This window comes from Alligator sinensis, unplaced genomic scaffold (assembly GCF_000455745.1).
Source record: "Alligator sinensis unplaced genomic scaffold, ASM45574v1 scaffold524_1, whole genome shotgun sequence".
NCBI classification, from domain to species: Eukaryota; Metazoa; Chordata; order Crocodylia; family Alligatoridae; genus Alligator; species Alligator sinensis.
In genome coordinates, this window is record NW_005842747.1 from 130009 (window position 1) to 148912 (window position 18904).

Here is an 18904-nt window from a genome sequence, read left to right on the forward strand (position 1 = left end):
GAAGCACAAACAGCAAGGGCACTTGCCGTGTGTGTGCACGTGCATGCATGTGTGTGCATTGTGACTCATAGCATCCCGGCAATGGTGCCCTCGTGCTTCCTAGTGTAGCAAAGACCAGCCCTCACCGCCCGTCTCTTGTCAGGAAGCCCCTCTTTAGGAAATCCTGCCCCTCCTTTTCTCAGCTCTCTTTATCATGAAGCAAAGCAATAAATTTGTCCTTTAATACATATGTTATAAAATAAGTTGTTTATATTATTATAATAGGCCTTTGAAAAGTATTTTATACGATATTATTATTCCCTTTTAGATTATATTTTAGACCATATTCATAGGCTGAGACCTGGGTGCTACGTGTGTGTGTGTGCGTGTGCATGTTGGTGACTGCACGCTCATCCTGGCGAGGAGCGGGCAGCAGTCCCCCACCGGGGTCAGTGCTCGGTCCAGTACTTTTCAACATCTTTATTAATGATTTGGATGGGGGGTGAAGAGCTCACTGGCCAAGTTTGTGGATGACACCAAGTTATGGGGAAGCATGGTCATGCTTGAAGATAGGTTACAGATACAGACGGACCTAGACAGGCTGGCAAGTCGGACTGATGGGAACCAGATGAAGTTCAACGTGGAGAAATGTAAAGTGCTCCACCTTGGGATGAGCAACCCCCAACACACCTACAGGCTTGGCCACACCAAACTGGCCGGCTCCACAAATGAAAGGGACCTGGGGGTAATAACAGACCACAGGATCAACATGATCCGGCAGCACGATGTTGTAGCCAACGGGGCAAAAAATACTCTGGCATGCATCAATTGATGCATCTCCAGCAAAACCGAGGAGGCGATTCTTCCCCTGTAGTCTGCACTGGTGAGACCAAGCTGGAGCACTGCGTCCAGGTCTGGGCACCCCACTTCAACGAGGATGTGGACAAGCTTGGTGCAGGGGGCTGGACCCGATGATCTTCTGAGGTCCCTTTTGGCCTTACAAGCTATGCATCTATGAATATTGTCTTCATTTCTATATTCTATTTTATTATGCATGTCTGTATTTTATTGTTCACATATTCCCGCTACACTTTTGCCATAGCATCCTGTGTCTCACATTTTATTTATGCTTTACATTTTATTTTATACTCTACCTTAGCTAATAACCTTGTAATATTGAAACTGTAGTGAACTGCAAGTATGTATGAGTCAGTAGGTAATTGAATGACAAGCAGGGAATGCAAAGCAAGAGCCTCTGGCTATTAATTGCCTAGCCAGAGGAATTCACCATTACAAAACTCCATTGGACAAGCCATTGTAAGCTAATCAAGCCAAGGAACTGATTCCTGGAACCTGCAAGGACACAGCCATCGAGTCCGTCAAGTTGAGGGTGGACTCCCAAAACTGCACCATCGGGAGGGACCCCCAAGGACTGTGACTGACCGCTGTCACGCGCTACTCAAGACCCACGTGGGACAGCGACCGCCACACTGGGCAGCCATGATGATGCTGGGGATGTTCATCTTGGAGTCAGTAATGATAATGCATCATCGTGGTCATTTAGGAGCTCTGCTGACAAGACCTCCTCTCCTCGTGGCTCCCAGGGCTAGACCACCTGCCCAGCTCAGACCCTGGCCCCCTCTGGTCAGGTGAGTCTCTAACCAACCCCCACGCCACCTGTCTCTCAGGTAGCTTCTCCCCTTAAAATGGCAGGTGCAATGACACCACAGTGCCCTGCAACAGCAACCTATATCCAAATTGCCCTAGAGCCAAGCAAAAGGGTTACAACCGAGTGAGCAAAGCAGCTTCAGTGCCATGCACCACATTACACTATCACCAGGAGGGGATCAGCACTTAAGTGGTGTTTGGCGGCAATAAACGAATATAGCGGGGGCAGTTCAGAGTTCCCGGGGGCACTACAGGAGATGAGAGGGTCAGAGATCAAAGAGAGAAGAAAAAGGAGCTCCTTGAAGCCAAAGGAGCACCGCAGCCTAAGGACGGACTGATCGGATGATGGTATAACTGCGGCGGGACAGGATACCGAGAGGTGAGAGACGTGGGACACTTACCTTTGTTGTCTTTGGACCCAGGGTCGACCCCAGAGAGAGGGATGCAAATGCCTGGAAGAAAAAGGAGGAAACAAAGTCAGACAATGAGTCCTTAGATGATTTGCCGCAGGGCAGGGGAGATGAAGGATCAGTTTAGTTACAAGCCGACAGTTTGCCGGATTTCACGGGGAGCACTAAAATAAAATGAATTCTCTTTTACTTTCATAGTCAGGCGGTTAATGACATAATTTCTCGTTGGGGAAATAACTATATTATATTTACATCACACGAGGCATGGCAGGATAACCCCAAAGAGAAGTCATTCTTTGATCAACCCCGACCCAGCCACAGAGAGCCTTGCACAAGTGTAACCACACTGGGTGGCCGTGATGCCCCTAGAGCCCCCTCATTGCCTTAAGGGCTAATTGCTCTTACTTCAATCCTGGGGAAACTCTTTGAGAAGATTATCAAGTAGCACATCTGTGATGGGCCAGCATCGGGGATGATGCTCAAGGGCAACCAGCACGGTTTCACTAGGGGCAGGTCCTGTCAGATCAACCTGATTGCCTTCTCCGATCAGGTCACAAAAGCACTGGATTCAGGAGTCGTGGTGGATGTAGTCTTTCTGGACTTCAGCAAGGCCTTTGACACTGTCTCCCACCCCATCCTCATTTTTTGACTCTGGAAAAATGATAGAGCCATTCTTGTATTGTAAAGAACTCAGAAAGCCCGCAGCGAGGCTGAGTGTTTCCAATTCCTAGATGAATCCTTGGGGTTTATCTTGCGCATCGTGTTTGCGCACCTCATGGGGCTAATGTTGTGTTTCATCCTGCGGTATCCTTGAAAGGATCTCTAGGCACCCCAGCGGGCTGTGTCCCCCGGTTGGGAATCACTGCAAGGTTTCCTTACAAAGTCCAGCATCTTTGCATGGTTGGCAGCTCTGAAGGCTTGTGCAAAGGGCTCGGGGTGGTGCAGTGCAGGGCGCAGGCATGACTAGCAGTTTTGGTGCCCTGAGCAGGAAAGCTGGTTCTGCTACTGATGTGGGGCTGCCTTTCTGGAACAATGACGCCCCTCGGGAAATCTGCCCAGGGTGACCGGTTCTCCCATGTGTAACCTCGACTGCTTTTGGTCTCTGAGGGCGCTTGTACACGCTGCGTATTGTTTAGGTTGAGCATTCCCAGGGGGCCAGCACCGCGCAGACTCTCCCACGAACTAGAGCAGGGTAGCAGTAGTCGTAGCACAGTTGGGTTCAGGCAACAATGGGGCAAGAGGCTTGGGGCTGGCGGGGTGCAGCAGGCCTCTGGATCTCGGCCTCCTCCCAGAGCGCTGCACCCGGCTCCGACGGGACGCACAGCTCCTTGCACTCTCCAGTGAGTGTGCTCTGGCTTTGGAGCATCAGAGCAGCCTCCCGGGCAATAAAGGGGCAGCTCCGGATGGAAGGAGCTCGGGGCCGGCCCTGCCCAGTTGCGCAGGGCTCCCTAGGGTAGAATATGGGCCCAGTCATTCCCACCTCTATGATAAAGGGGTAGGGGGATGAAAACTCATTTGGAGCCAAATTAAAGTCTAAGCTAAACCAAATGGTTCAGCCAGGTACAGCCATTACACTTATTGCACAGCAGGTGCCCAGAAGGCGCTCTGCAGCTGTGACCAATAGGCAGTCAGGGCACAGAGCGCCCTAAAAATGGCAGATCCTGCTCTAAGATAACCCTGGATGGATGCGCTATCGGACTTCAGCGCTGTAGGTCCTCCCTCCGGTTAGCATGGCTCCACGCGAACACAGAAAACGGCTCGTTGCTGAATTTCTCTTATTGTCATGGGTGGAGGTGAGCAAGTGCCGAATGTGGGTCTGCTGCTATTTTAGGCTCAGAGAAACTAGGACCCCTTCTGCTCACAGTTAACTAGTCTTAAGGACTAATTCATCTGCACTGATTTCTGGCCATGGGCAAGTTCCCTCATGGATGCGAGGCTTTTGACATAACCTCGAGTTTAACTCCTGGCTATTTAACAAGGCTCAGCATGGCAGCAAGGTAAATTTGGTGATGAAAATGGCCTCTAAACCCAGTCTCTACCAAGGTATTTAGTAGTTCTGTAACACTCACATTGTATTGTGCTGTTCAAACGCTGTTACAGAGCCCTGAGGTAGACGGGACCCCCGACTCTTATTACTATAACAAATATACTTGAACATGCCCAAGTCATAGGAAGTGAGGGATGAAGGTCACATCTAGTCCGACCCCCTGCTCCAAGCAGGACCAGCCCCAACTCCCTCGTTGCCCACCTACCATCGCGTTTGGTGGTCCCTGGCTGTGATGCCTGCAGTGGCATGATCCTCTCTCCCGTGCAATGTTGGGGTGTCTCTGTTGCATTGCATGTCATAGCAGGACAGCCAGGGCGGTGCCTGCAACCATCTCTGAACTAACATCCCTGGGCTAATTTCTTTCAACACACGTGTTCCCAGGCAGCGGTTTTGCTTTGGGGGCAAAACGGCATTTCCCGTGGGGGGAATTCCCACCTGGTCAGTCTTGGCATGCTGCTGTCTCCTCTCCCTGTCCCACAATGCCTTTCCAGGGGTACAGTCATGGACTGTAGGGCTGGACAAGCCTGGAGAGGTCTCTTTGTCTGGAGTCCTGCCGGAGGTGGCACTGACACCGCTCTCTCTTCATCCGCCTGTAACCATAAAATGCGCAGGAAAAAAAGGATGATAGGAAAGTCCACCAGCCCGAGTGTGTGCACATAAGGTTTTGCATAACGACCCAATGGTGAGCACTTTATTATGCAAATAGCCTGCCCGTAGCAGTAGAAATCACTGTGGCAAAGATAATAAATATACAAGTGACAAAAGTCATAAAAAGTTTGGGAACAAAGAGCCACTGGACTGTCCCCTAACTGTCACGACAGGACAGGGAGCAAGACTGGCTTTGCAAGTGGGGGTCATTGTGGCTGCTTTGCTGTGGGATTGTCCGGGGCCCGGGGCAGCAGGAGATCCATGGGCACATATCAGAGATGGCATTTTGTTTGCAGGGTGTGGGAAGCGCTGCTTTTCTTTCCCTCCGGACTCCGGGCTGAAGGGGAAGAACCGCAGCACCAGGTACAGAGAGACAGAGCTGCTGATTTCCTCCGGGCCTGGAGGGTTCCCGATGCCCTTGCTGCACGCAGGAGTGGACTTTGCTTGTTGCCGCAGGATGGTGCGGGGGCCAGTGGGATAAATGGGTCACCACGGGAAGGGGGGCAGGTCCGGCAGGCTCGGGGCCCCCCTAGCCATGTGGATGGGGTGGCCAGGGATGCCTCCCCCCGCGCACACCTTGGCTCTCGCTCTCCCTTCGAGCATCCCTTGCGGGTGACAGGACCAGGGCCGGCTGTGCTGTGAGTCCGACCCCACGCAGCAGCACTGGAGCCCTTGCAGGCAAGCGAGCTCCTGCCTGTGGCTAGGCACAGCCCTGCCTGGGGAAGGGGTGGCAGGCGGCCTGCTTCCCTCGCTGGTAGGGAGCCGGCGTGCGGGCTGCCGGGGGCTGTAGTCCCCCCTCGCTGGATGCCAGCTGGCTCCACGCGGAGGGAACTACAGCTCCCAGGCGCGCTGTGCTGGAGGGTCGTGGGGCCCAGGTTTGAAGCACTGAGCAAGTGAGCGCGGGCTGCTGCCTCTCCGCTCGCAGCGGCTCCATCCCCGCAGAGGTGCCGTGCACAGAGGCGAGGGGAGGGCGAGCAGAGCCCTCCCTGCCCAGGTGGCGAGCAGGACACGAGGGTCTGCCTGGCTCTCACCTGGGAAAGCAACATGTCTGACAGGACGGATGCTGCCCAGGTAAGGATGGGTTGGGGGGTCAGCAAGGGCCTGTTTGCACTGAACGCCCCGGGAGGAGTTCATCTGAATTCACTTTGAAGCGGGGTAGCAAACCCGGCGCGAACAGGCAGGGCGCTGGCCTCCCTCCGGCTCAGCTGCCTTGGCTTCGGAGGCCAACTGGGATGCCTTGAACTGGAGGAGAGGGGGTCTGATGCAGTCACGGTCTCGGCTTCCAGCTCGGTCGGGACCTGAGAGTCCCAGCGAGGCTGGAGACGGGCTGCAAGGTGCTGCTGGGGTGTATGAGATGGGTCTTGTCCAGCCCTGGGGTTCGTGTCTTTGAATTTGAGCTTCCCCAGCAAGAGCGGATAGGACCCTGGTCACTTCTTGCCCACCTGCCTGGCTGTCAGCCCTGCGGTGGCTGGAGCTAGACGGGCAGGGACAGAGACAGGGCTCGGCGTGTGCATGGCTTGAGGGCTCTCCCGAGGGGTGGAGAGGCCGAGTGCCCTGGAGTTGATCAGGATAGGGGGGTCCTGGCCAGGTCTTCCTCAAGGAGAGGGCTTGCCTGGACCGTCCACGGGGCAGCTAGGAGCTGAGCATGTTTCGGTAGCAGGTGCCAACCTGTGCCAGGCTGGGCACAGGGCTCCCTTGTGAAGTCTGGTCCTGGGCGACTCGCTGGCTTTTACCCCGGATTTGTCCTTTGCTGCAGAACTTCCTTTGCAGAAAGCCTTTCCTCTCCCATTAAGAGACTGCCCAGGGGACTGTGATTAGAGCTAATTAGCCCTGCCTGGTAGGATCTCGTGGGGGCTCGTGGGTTGTGTTGTGCAGCTTCTAATGGCATGTCGGAGGGGACACAGCTGTGTGAATGGCTCATGCTGAATCTGGCGGATGCCCCAAAGGGCCCACGAAACAGCCCGTCTGCACGCCGTGCCCGGGACAGCCCTGCTCCGCGAGCAGCAAGGAACTCAACTGGAGCAAAATGTCGTTTTGCCGGCGCTTGTGAACCCCGGCAGGGGAAGGTGCATAGTGTTGGGATGCTGAGTCTCCATCGGGCAGGACTTCTTCCATCTCCCCAGTACGGCATTAAGCACCGTGCAACCCCCAGGGCCCCTGAGTGCCTCCCCGCAGCTTTCCCGGGCTATCCACGCGGCAGCCAGGAGCTGAGGGCATTTCGGTAGCAGGTGCCAACCTGTGCCTGCAGTTTGCACCATGCTGGGGGGAGCCCAGCTCTCCTGAGCGCACCAAGAGGCTGCAGAGAGGCCCCTGGGAAGCTTAGAAGGAATGCTGCTGGCAGGACCCGTGGGATCTTTTTTGCACCATGGCAAGCGGGTGACGCCACGTTGACTCCCTGCATCGGTCCTTTCTCACCCTTGTATGGCTGCATAAATAAATGCGACGCAGCGAAGGCTGGCAGCAGCTGCAGGTCCTGGCGCAAAGCCTGCGGGCTATTCAGAGCTGACAGGTGCCGGCGCCTGTTCAGGGGCTAGCAGAGACCGGCCTTTTCAGAGGCTTTGCCTAAGTGAGGCGTGAGCTGGGTGTCCTCCCCAGCCCCCCCAGCTCGGTCGCCCTGCACATGTCCTGCCTCCCCCGTCCCCTCTGCCGGGGCAGCCGCGCCCCGTCCCTGCGCCCAGCCGGACCCTGCATGGAGGGGCACGATGACCGGTATCTCTGGGAGCACCCGGCACCCCTGGGTTTTGCCACACCACGTGGCCCCGTTTCAGCTACCCAGGGTCCCTGGAAGATTGTGTGGCTACGTCGCAGAAAGACCAAGCTGCAATGGGGGTTGACCCCCACACGCCTCTTGCATTGGTGGTTTTCCCCAGACTCAGGCAGGGGCTGCGAGGATCTCACCATGCTGGTGGGAGATGACCTGTCCCCCCTGCTCCGTCCCTGTTGGTCTCTGCAGTCTCCCCATGGGCTGGGAGCAAGGGACAGCCTGATGCCATCTGGACCTGTGTGCTCATTAGGCGCTCGGATCATCACCCCGGCTGAGCGTGCGCTGGTCTCCCCATGCAGACAAGCCGTGGGGCGATGAGGATTTTTACCTGGACAGTGATGTGGGGCTGGCAGGGAGCTCCAGAGGTCCCATCTAGTCCAACCCCTGCCACAGGCAGGTTCATCCCTGTGCAAATCGGTCCAGACAAACCCCGTGTCTGACCTCCGAGCAGCACGCCCCAGTCACTCCTGACATACCAGGCATCACCCTGAACCTGCCCCAGGGAAAGCTGGGGGTTGCAGCTACCGATGTCTTGTTGCTCTAAGGGGTGTTAATGGAAGCCCGAGAGACCCCAGGCTGAGGCCGTGTCCCCGCTGCAGAGGAAGGCGTTGTGCCCCCACGGATGTGTGAGTGGGCAGTGCCGGGCTGGGGGTGTGCAAACACGCCACGACTGTGCCAGGCCTTGGGGAGAGCTGGCTTGGAGCAGGGGGCATAAGGCAGCTGGGACAAGGGATGGTTGTACCGAGTCTGGGCTCGGTGTGGATCTGCACATGCAGTCTCCTTGCATGGGTATTGAACTCATATGGAGGGGTCTGTCTCTATGCTCAGCTGCCTGGGACTCAGCTGAGTGCCTACAGGAAGCACTGCCGGAGCCCCCCTTTGCCCCGCAATGCCTGTCTTGCTCCCCATGCCATCCTCACCTTGTGGCTTGTAGGCACTGTCTGCTCTGTGCAGCTCCCGCGCATCCGCTGCGGCTCCGTGGGTGCTGGGGCTCAGCTGCAAGGCCATGCACCTTCTGGGACAGCCCTTCCCCAAGGTGAGAGCCCCCCTGCTCTGAACCCGACCCATTTTGCATGCGGATGCTGTGATGCGGTTGCCCGTGAGAGCCAGCCCTGGACAGCCCTTCTCAGTGCTATGGCCTTGCAAGTCGCTACTTGCCCCTGCTGGAGATGCGCCCATTTGTTGTGCAACAAAGACTCTCCAAACGCCCCTCAGCGCCGAGATGTAAAGCAGCTATATCCTCAAACAATAAATGATAGCCAGGAGCAGGCGTTACAGGTTTAACAGGTTATAGGTTATGGGCGCATACCAGGCAGACGGCTCCGGCCAGTGCCCGCTGCCCCTTGCATGCTAGACAGACTCCTGGTCTGACCCCGTGTAGCAGCTCCCATGTTGCATGCTCCAGGGGCCTGGGCTCTTTGCTCCGTTGCAGCCAGGTCTGGCGTGCCCAGATGCTGTGGCAATGGGCACCCCCACTGAGGCCGCTGCTTGGCTCTTTCAGGCCATACTTCTGTGCGTTGGGCTGGGGGTTTCTGCTCTTTATCTCAAATCGGCTCTGGGGATGCAGGTATGGGAAAAGCCCAGCTGCTCATGAGCGTGCAGCACCTGATTCCCGTGACCCCAGGTGGCGCGGCACACGCGGCCGTGCAGTAGAAATGGTCTCTGGGGCCCGTCAGGCATGCACACCTCTTCCTCTCTCCCTTCCTGGGTGCTGGACATAGAGGTTCCCAGAGGGGCAGGGAGAGGGCTTGGGCTGAGAGAGTTAATTTCCATCCTGCTGCTTTGCCCCTTCTTTGTAGCAGATGGGTGAGGGGTCTCCTAGGACCCTGGGAGCTGGGCCACAGCACGGAGCTATTCGAACCTCCGTTCAAGTCAGCAGGTCCTGACGACCTCCGCCCCAGGGTGCCGAGGGAACCGGCAGAGGTCATTGTGGGACCCCTGGCATGGCTTTATGGGCGCTCGCGGTGCTCTGGCGTGGTGCCGGAGGACTGGAAAAGGGCCAATGTGGTCCCCATTTTCAAAAAAGGGAGGAAAGAGGACCAGGAAACTACAGGCCCATTAGTCTTACCTTGGTCCTGGGGAAGCTCTTTGAGAAAATTATCCAGGTGCACATCTGCAAGAGGCCAGCATGGGGGATGATGCTTAGGGGCAACCAACACGGGTTCATTCGAGGCAGGTGCTGTCAGACCAACCTGGTGGCCTTCTACGACCAGGTCACAACATCCTTCGACGCAGGGGTAGCAGTGGACGTAGTCTTTCTGGACTTTAGGAAGGCCTTCGACACTCTCTCACCCCATTCTCATTAAAAAGCTAGGGGGCTGTGGTGTTGACACCTACACAGTGAGATGGGTCACTAACTGGCTGGAGGGCCGCACCCAGAGAGCGGTGGTGGATGGGTCATTTTTGACCTGGAGGGATGTGGGCAGTGGGGGCCCCCAGGGCTCGGTCCTCGGGCCCGCGCTGTTCAACATCTTCATCAGCGACTTGGACGAGGGGGTAAAAAGCACCCTGGTCAAATTCGCAGACGACACTAAGATGTTGGGGGAAGTGGGCACGCTAGAAGGGAGGAATAGGCTGCAATCGGACCAGGACAGGTTCCAGGGGTGGGCGGATGAGAACAGGATGGGTTTCAACACTGACAAGTGCAAGGTCAGATGCATCTCGAGCAGGTCCAAGGAGGTGATCCTCCCCCTCTATGTGACACTGGTCAGGCCGCAGCTGGAGTACTGCGTCCAGTTCTGGGCGCCGCACTTCAGGAGGGATGTGGACAGCATGGAGAGGGTCCAGAGGAGGCCACCCGCATGGTTGGGGGCAGCAGGGCAGGCCCTACGAGGAGAGGCGACGGGACCTGAACCTGCTCAGCCTCCACAAGAGAAGGCTGAGGGGGATCTGGTGGCCTGTTACAAACTAGTCAGAGGGGAGCAGCAGGCACTGGGGGAGTCCCTGTTCCCCCGAGCACTACCGGGGGTAACAAGGAATAATGGCCATAAGTTGGCGGAGGGTAGATTCAGACTAGACATCAGGAGGTGCTACTTCACAGTCAGGGTGGCTAGGATCTGGAACCAACTTCCAAGAGAAGTGGTGCCGGCTCCTACTCTGGGGGGCTTCAAAAGGAGGTGAGATAATCACCTTGCTGGGGTCATTTGGCCCCAGCATCCTTTCCTGCCACGGCAGGGGGTCGGACGTGATGATCTGCTTCCGACCCTACAAACTATGAAACTATGAAACCGGAGTGCCAGCAGGTGGGTGGCAAATGCCGGCCGTGTCTCAGGGAACAGGGATACAAGCAGAGGGCGCGAGTGGCGCTCAAAAGGAGGTGAGATAATCACCTTGCTGGGGTCATTTGGCCCCAGCATCCTTTCCTGCCACGGCAGGGGGTCGGACGTGATGATCTGCTTCCGACCCTACAAACTATGAAACTATGAAACCGGAGTGCCAGCAGGTGGGTGGCAAATGCCGGCCGTGTCTCAGGGAACAGGGATACAAGCAGAGGGCGCGAGTGGCGCTGCTCCCTGGAGGGTGTCTGCACCCCATGCCCTGGCCCCAGCCCGTGTCTCCCCCAGGCGCTGGTGACGTTCGAGGACGTAGCGGTGCGGTTCTCGGCCGAGGAGTGGGCCATGCTGGCAGGCTGGCAGCAGGCGCTGCACAAGGAGGTGATGGAGGAGACCGCTCGGCTGCTGCTCTCGCTAGGTGAGGCGCGTGCGGTCCCTGGCTGGGAGACCCAGCACCCGGCTAACCCTTCCCCATGTTACAGCCTGCAGGTCCCCTCTAGGTACAGAGCGGTGCTAAAACTGGGCCCGGCAACACCTGGTTTTCCGCAGCCTGTGTGGACGAGGCTGGTCTGTCCCTGTCGGTGCTGCGAGCAAACCATGCTTAGACCGTCTGATCATAGACTTTGCTCTGCCACGTGTGGTCGGGTGCAAAGAATAGGTGTCACCTCCGTCCTCTGCAACATCAACTCCCTGCCGCTCCCATTCCCTAGCTGATGAGTCCCTGGCCAGCCCGGCTCTAGGCACCGGGCTGGGCGAGACTCACCGTGCCCCATCTGTCCTGTTCCCACCAGGTCAGTCCGTCCCTGCCCTGGCTCTCCTCTCCTTGACTGACCATCAGGAAGCAGCGGGGAGGCTGTTTGCCCGTGACGCCGCGGGGAGAGACCTCAGTGGCGATGGAGGTAAGTGAGCCCTGTCCTTACCGGGGCTAGAACCACCCGCAGGGCTCCCCACAGCTGCAGTCAACGCTGGTTAATTCGCCAGGCCAAAGGGAAAGCAAGTAATGGGGGAACGTGCAGGAGCGACCAATTATCAGGTGCTGCTAAGGGGGGGCTGTGCTGCCTGGAGATCAAATGAAACCACAGCAGGAGATTATCCCACAGGCCAATTAACTGGAGTTTGCTGCATCATTGCACCTCTCTGAGGCCGAGGATTTAGGCAGATCATTGGGCGAGTGCCTGTGATAGCACGTTGCATCACATCCGGCCACACGTGATGCCCAATCTGAGCTCCTGGTCCACGGATGAGGTTTCCTGGGGGGCTTTTGGCATGAGGGTGGGATGAAGGGGAGGCCACAGGGTCTGTAGCAAGAGGCTGCAGCTGCTCCAGCCTCGTGCTCCTGCTCTGGCTGGGATCATGACAGCCTGCTTGGGGGGCAGACCACGACCAGCATCCAGGGACCCTGGTCTTCTGAAGCCCAAAGACAAGGTTCCCTTTGGGTGGAAGTTGCTATGAGACTGGTCCCACTCCCGCTGCCTCCCTGCGCTGCTCTGGTAGCATGTAGGGACCATTAACAACCAGCAGGCATTGGGGGTGAGCTCCCCAATGCAGGCACAACATTTCCCTTGCAAACCCTGGCGTAGCTGGGAGGTTGGGGGTGGGAGGAGGCAAGCCCATGGCTCCTGGTGCTTAGAGGACAGGAGTGAGGCAGCATCTCGACCTGCAGCAGGAGCGAGAGCAGCCCTGACTCTAGAGGATGCAGAGATGCAGCAAAGCTGAGCATCCTGGGAGGCATGAGTGGGAGCTTTGCCAGATGGAGGGCAGTGATTCTCCCCCTCTATTCAGCACTTGGGAGGCCACATCTGGAGTCCTGTGTCCAGCTGTGGGCCCCCCGCTACAGAAAGGATGTGGACAAATTGGAGAGAGTCCAGAGGAGGGCAACAAAGAGATTAGGGAGCTGGGGGACAGGACTGGTGAGGGGAGGCTGAGGGACTCGGGCTTATTTAGTGTGGAGGAGAGAAGACCGAGGGGGATTGAGAAGACCGGGGTGCTGCAAAGAGGATGGAGCTGGGCTGTTCTCAGTGGGGGCAGATGACAGGACAAGGAGCAGTGGACACACATTGCAGCAAGGGAAGTTGAGGTTGGATATTAGGAAAAAACGTCCTCTCAAGGAGGATAGTAAAACACTGGAATAGGGTACACAGAGAGGTGGTGGCATCTCCATCCCTGGTGGTGTTTAAGACCCGGGTAGACAAAGCCTTGGCTGGGATGATGCAGTTGGGGCTGGTCCTGCTTGGAGCAGGGGTTGGACTAGATGTGGCCGTCACTGTCAGTGATTCGAGGAAGCTTCATGTCCAGCGTCCTCCTCCTCTTGCTGGCGCAGATCCACCCAGCAACCGGGGGCGATGGCTCTGCTGCCTTTGGGGTTTCCTCCGGGCAGTGGGAACCCCCCGTTCCCTTGTAAAGCAGAGTGGGGGTCCGTGAAATCACAGCCATGCATGAAGGCCCCTTGCCTTTGCAGGAGAAGAACGGGCTTTCCCAGGGGATTACCCAGACGCGGATGTGCCCTGGGACCTGGGGCAGGTGGAGGAGGACGGGTCCACCCCGGGCATCCAGGAAGGTAAGAAGTTTCCAGGTGTGGGACAGATCCAGCAGTGGATGGGTCACCACGTGGGGCTTCCCATGACCTTCCCCATGTCTCACGCAGGGGAGCCGCAGGGCAGCCTGCACCTCAGCGCCCTGATTAAGCTGGTGAAGGAGATCCCCGAGTTCCTCTTCGGGACCTCCAAGGCCCCCGCAGACCCAGCCGAGGCTGCCGGGAGCAGCGATGCCGCGACGAGCACTGAGCAGGCTGGCGGTAAGGGCGTGCTGCCAACCCAGCCGCGTTGCAGAAGCCTCTGGCCAGGCTGGTTCTTGCATCCCCTGGCGAGACCCGGGTCAGGCTGACGGGATGCATGCACCAGCTGAGCCAGCGCTCAGCCGCGAGCCCAGGCTGACCCTGGCCGTGTTTGTGCAGTAAAAACAGAGGATCCCCCTGAGACCCCTCACCCCCCTGGCCTGGAGAGCGGGGCAATGGACGTGGCTCTCAGCTGGCCCAGCCACCCGGATACCCCCGCCAGCTCCGTGTCCACCAGCAGCGCAGAAGGCAACGAGCGGGGATCTCCCCCGGGGAGCCTGTATGCAGGTGAGTCATGGGAGCACTAGTCGGGGTGATGGTCTGGGGCACAAGGGGCTAAGAGCTGCTTGGGTAGCTTGGCACGTGCCAGGCATGATACCGTCTCGGGCATCTGAAGGGCGGTGGAAAGGTTTAGTCTTGAGGATGTGGGCATAAGGTCATGATGCTGGTGTGAAGGAGGAGTGGCAGACAACACAGACCCCTACCCCAGGGTAACTCTTCCTAGTTTGGTGACAAATGACCCCTGGGAGAATCGGAGAGAAACCTCTGTGGGGGTAAGTCACACTGGCTGAGGTTTCATCCATCCCCTTTCATCCCGGGGCAGCCGGTAGGTCAAGACGAGCAGGCTCTTCTGGGCCTGGTGGTGGCATGAGGGACCCATGCCCCAGGACAGCCATGCATCTCTCTATTCCTGATCCCACGATAGGGTCTAGATGTTAGTGACAGTGGGGTAAATACATGCGTGTGCACACCCGGAGATAATCTACCCCTGTTCGGTTGCATCCATCTACATCTCTGGAGGACCACACTGATGCCATGAGATGGCTCAGCCCATGAGGTTTCCTGCAGGACCCAAACAGCCCTGCGGTCCCCCCTGGCTGGGACATTCAGTGGGGTTTCCTGGAGGAGACCAGCTCTCAACTGAACTTAATTGGCTCCAGGCCCATCTCCCTGCCCCGTCCTGCTTATGCCTTCACACCTGCTAATATTGATCTCAATGTGGACCTAGATGTACCGATGGAGAACAGCCCTCTCCAGGGTCTGCTGAACTGCCTGAAGGAGATACCCACCCACCTCAGTGACATGCAGGGAGACAGGGGACAGACGAGGCTGGAGATGGAGACAAGGGCCTGGCAAGCCACCGGTGAGCTCAAGGGTGTTTCTACCGCGCTGTACAAGACAGGCAGTGTCTCACGGGGTGTGGGATGCTTGTCCCCCTGTTCGGGGTCAGACTGACACCACATTTGGGGGCAGGAAGGAATTTTACCCCCTGGTCAGACTGGTCTGGACTGGGGGGGTTTGCCATCCTCTGTAGCAGGGGCACAGCCTCTGCCTGGGTATTGCCAACCTTTTTATAGAGGTAGGACCTTGGCTGCTGCAGTCGCCCTGCTTTCCCCGTGGCAGGTTCGGGTGTGCTGCCCGGTGCTGTGTTAGGGTTGGCGGTCGTCTTATGCAGCATTTAGATGATGGTTTGTTTGGGTTTATGCAGCATTTAGATGATGTTACAGCTCTTCCCCTACCATCCATGGGCTGATGGGCATGCCCACAATAACCACTACATATATATTGCCATACTATGTTCTTCCCATGCTACCTCCCCAGCAGTGCTTGACTCGGTGCAGGTGAGGTCTCAGAGGGCAGCCCTGGGGCGCAGGACATGGTTTCAGGCATGCCATTAATTAGGAAATTAGCTAGGAACAAACTCTGTGTGTCCTGCTGGAGGATGAGCCACTGACCCCCTGCCCCGGCACTGTCCAGGGAGCAATGACAGCTGCAGGACGGGGGCTGATCCATGGCCTGTATCAGCCGTGAAGACTGAGGTGATGGCAGAGAGCTCCCCGCTCCAAAGCCTGGAGAACTGTTTGAGGGACCTGGCTGCTGCGGAGAGGCCCAGTCATCCTGGCACACCTGAGAGCAGCCCCTGCAATGGCAGCTCTAGGCAGGAGCAGGTGCAGAGGAGCCTGGAGCTGAGGGCGGGGAGATGCCCCAGTAAAGGTATGGTACACCTGGGCAGAGCTGAGCCTGGCCCGTCTCCCGCTGGAGGCAGTGGGATGGCTCCTCTGGACCTTGGGGACCCTGGGGCTGGAGGCAGTTTGCACAGCTCTGCCATCACGGCACGGTGCCCGGGGTGGGGATCATCTTGGAGTAAACACCGTAGAGGCCGGCAATGGATGTTCCCTTGCAACGCCGGTCTCTGCTCCAGAGCTGGCCCATCTGTTCCTGCATCTCAGGCGTTTGCCAAGCATCTGGGAGCTGGAGAGTTGTGTCAGGAGACCGGAGGGTGTCATGGCATCAGAGGGGGTGGCACAAAGCCCTTGGTGTGAGATTCAGTTTGTGCCCCGTGCCCAGCCCAGCAGTTTTCCCTCAGCATGATGCCAGTCACAGGAGGTTTCCTCTGTCCGTGCCCTGAGTGCCGCCTGCGTTCTGGGGGCCGCAGGATGAATTGCACCCCTGAAAAGCCTCCCCTTGAAGCCCCAGCCCCTGTGGGGTTTGCAGTGCTGCAAGGAGGCATTGAACCCCCCAAATGTGTCTGTTCCAGTGCAATCTGCGGCAGGCACCCCTGATACCATGAGCGACCAACCCGGAGACAGACGGGGTCGTCCCAGCTCATCCAGCAGTGTGGAGGGAGAGAGGGAGCAGAGGGGGCTGCCGGAGCCGCAGGCCCCACCACGGTGCCAGGAAGGTGGGCTGCAACTCTTGCATCTGCACCCTTTGTGGGCACGAAAACAAGGGTTGTGGCTGCCAGACTGGGGGAGGCTGGATTGGAGGTGTCGGAGGCCCCAGAAGAGCCCCAGGATGTGGGAGGGATGTGGGGGGATCCCTTGGTAGCAGCCCTGGCTGGGGATGGCGACTGGGCTCTGCCAATGCTTCTGCTGGCACCAGGCTGCCGGGTCCCAGCGAGAGGGTCTTGCCCCTGCGCTCAGGGTCAGACTGATGCTGCACTGGGGGCAGGAAGGGATTTTACCCCCTGGTCAGACCGGTGCAGGCTAGCGGGGGGTTGCTTTCCCCTGTAGCAGGGGCACAGCTTTGGCTTGGGATCTCTTGAGTCTATATTAACAAACTTTTATAGAAGTCGGATGTTGGCTGCCACGGTCCTCCTTCTTCTCCTGGGGCAGGTTCGGGTGTGATGCCTGGTGTTGTGTCAGGGTTGGCGGTAGTTTAACCAAGAGTTTAGAGGATGGGTTTGTGTGGGCTGGTTTGGGGATCCTGCCTCAGGCTGGGGTTGGACTCGGTGTGACCTCTGGAGCTCCCTTTCAACCCCACTTCTCTAGGATTTCTCTATGATCAGACAGGGCTGCCTTTCAGGGCCAGGCATAAGCTCTCAGCTGCGTGGGTCTTCGGGGTTGGGAGCACATGAGGAGGGCACAAGGATGCGGGACCCGGTCTCTCTGCTGCCAGGTGCTGGTGACGGAGCCACCCGCCTCGGTGGGCTCTGCAGATCACGCTGGGACTGTGTTTGTCTGTGCCCAGCAGCTGTGCCAGCCGAGGAGAGCCCCTTGCAAGGCCTGCTCAACTGCCTGAAGGAAATCCTCGTCCGTGCGCCCCGGTGTCCCCCCTCGCTGCCCAGCGGGGCAGCCGGCGGCAGGGCTCCCGGGGAGAGCCTCCCATCCCTGCAGGGTGAGTGCATGTCTCCGCATCAGCTCTCACGTGTCTTGTAGAGTCAGATATTGCTCTCTGCCCATGGCCATCTTGCTCGGGAGCTCGCTGCTTGGGGGTTACTGAGAGGCAAGCATGGCCAGCACTTGAGGAAGGTGTAGCTACGTATTGGAGAAACCCCTTTGGGGTCAGGGACCTCATGGTCGTAACCCCATCCCGGCCGTGCTCTGGAGCAAGCAAGGAAGTGACAAAGGGCAGGATACAACACATGTTCCTTTAGTTAAAGAGAAGTTAGGAGCTTTACTAATATGCAGGGGGGGTGGCACCTTATTATTAGGTTGTGGACTCGCCATCCTTGGAGGTGTTTAAGACAAAGCCTTGGCTGGGATGATGCAGTTGGGGCTGGTCCTGCTTTGAGCAGGGGTTGGATTGGATATGACCTCCTGAGGTCCCGTCCAACCCAAATTTTCTATGAGTCTATGATTTTCTATTCTGTTTAAGAACAAAGCTGAACCAAATAGTACTGCGGGAACACACGCTCACTCGCTAGATTATATATGAAATTTAAAAACACACCACAAACTAGACAACAAAATAGTCCAAACAGCCCAAAGATATTGTGTCATTAGTCCCAGAGTCGTTAGTTCAACGCACACCTCCTGCTTGGATTCATTAAAACATCTAGTCTCTGTGATTGTCTTGACGGTGCCTCCAATCCTTCCAGGCCAGTCGTTTCTACACCTGAGCTAGTATCCCCCCAGCTTCACTCAGTCTGCAGGGCTGTGAATCACATGTCTTCCCATGGGAACAGCCTGACTCTTTTACATCACGGCTTCATCTCTTTCCCCTGCCCTTTGCTGGGTCCCGCGACCTCCTCTCTCCTCTTTTTCTGTGACCATTTTGGTTCACACAGTGGGCTTAAACCAGAGCATGTATTTCACCCGGGGTCACGCTGAAGCTGGATCTGCTGTTTCCCAGCCCCGAGGAAGGGCACGCCTCATCTGAGCTATCTCCCAGCTGCACAGTTGTCCCAATGAGGCTGAACAAACCCTGCCTGTGGCCCAGGTGAACGCTGAGCAAGGTGGGAATACACCCTTGCTCTGAGCCTGCCTTGCTGCTGGACCTGATTCTGCCTTTATCCTTGCAGTGAAGACAGAAGCAGCCTCGGGAGCTCCCCATGGCCCCGGGAGCCACCGGGCCCCGGCATCCTGCAGCATCTCCACGGGCCGGGCAGCAGGAGAGCGGTGCCCGCAGACCCTGGGCAGGAGCTGCCGGGGGGAAGGTGAGTCTGGGGCTGGCTGGAAATATGCCAACCACAGGAGTTTCCGCTGGAAAATCCCCCATTGCCCAAATCGAGATACCACAGGAGTGCACCCCGGTTCCTACACCCTTCTGTTGGGAGGCAGGTGGGTTTGTACCCGCTCGCCCAGCCTCCTGGGTCCCTGCAGTGAAGCCGGGGAGCCCGGATCTGGGCTGGGCAGGGGACATCCCTGTCTGCCCTGACTCGGGGGTCTCCCAGCCTTGCTGACCTCAGAGCGGGGCAGGGAAGCTGCATTGGGGTGCCGCTGTCCTCAGGGGTCTGGGGGAAGAGGAGACCGTGCCCTGGGTGCTGTCCTGGCTGTCTCCACCATGCAGGGACAGGGCTGAGGGTCCGGCTTGTTCCCAGGTGCAGTGAAGACTGAAGGC

General features: G+C 57.6%; 1 protein-coding gene and 1 long non-coding RNA gene across 2 annotated transcripts; both read left to right on the plus strand.

Annotated features, from left to right (window-relative positions):
• Positions 1–13438: 13438 nt before the first annotated feature.
• Positions 13439–14732, plus strand: LOC112552071. Its single transcript, XR_003096408.1, has 3 exons — positions 13439–13582; positions 13742–13909; positions 14631–14732. It is a non-coding gene; the product is annotated as an uncharacterized LOC112552071 (long non-coding RNA).
• A 707-nt stretch (positions 14733–15439) lies between these two features.
• LOC112552067 (protein KRBA1-like) lies at positions 15440–18900 on the plus strand. The gene is made up of 5 exons (XM_025216552.1): positions 15440–15616; positions 16161–16304; positions 17096–17239; positions 18366–18500; positions 18854–18900. The coding sequence occupies exons 1-5, from the start codon at positions 15445–15447 to the stop codon at positions 18898–18900; spliced, it is 642 nt and encodes a 213-aa protein (XP_025072337.1). The 5' UTR covers positions 15440–15444.
• Positions 18901–18904: the final 4 nt, after the last annotated feature.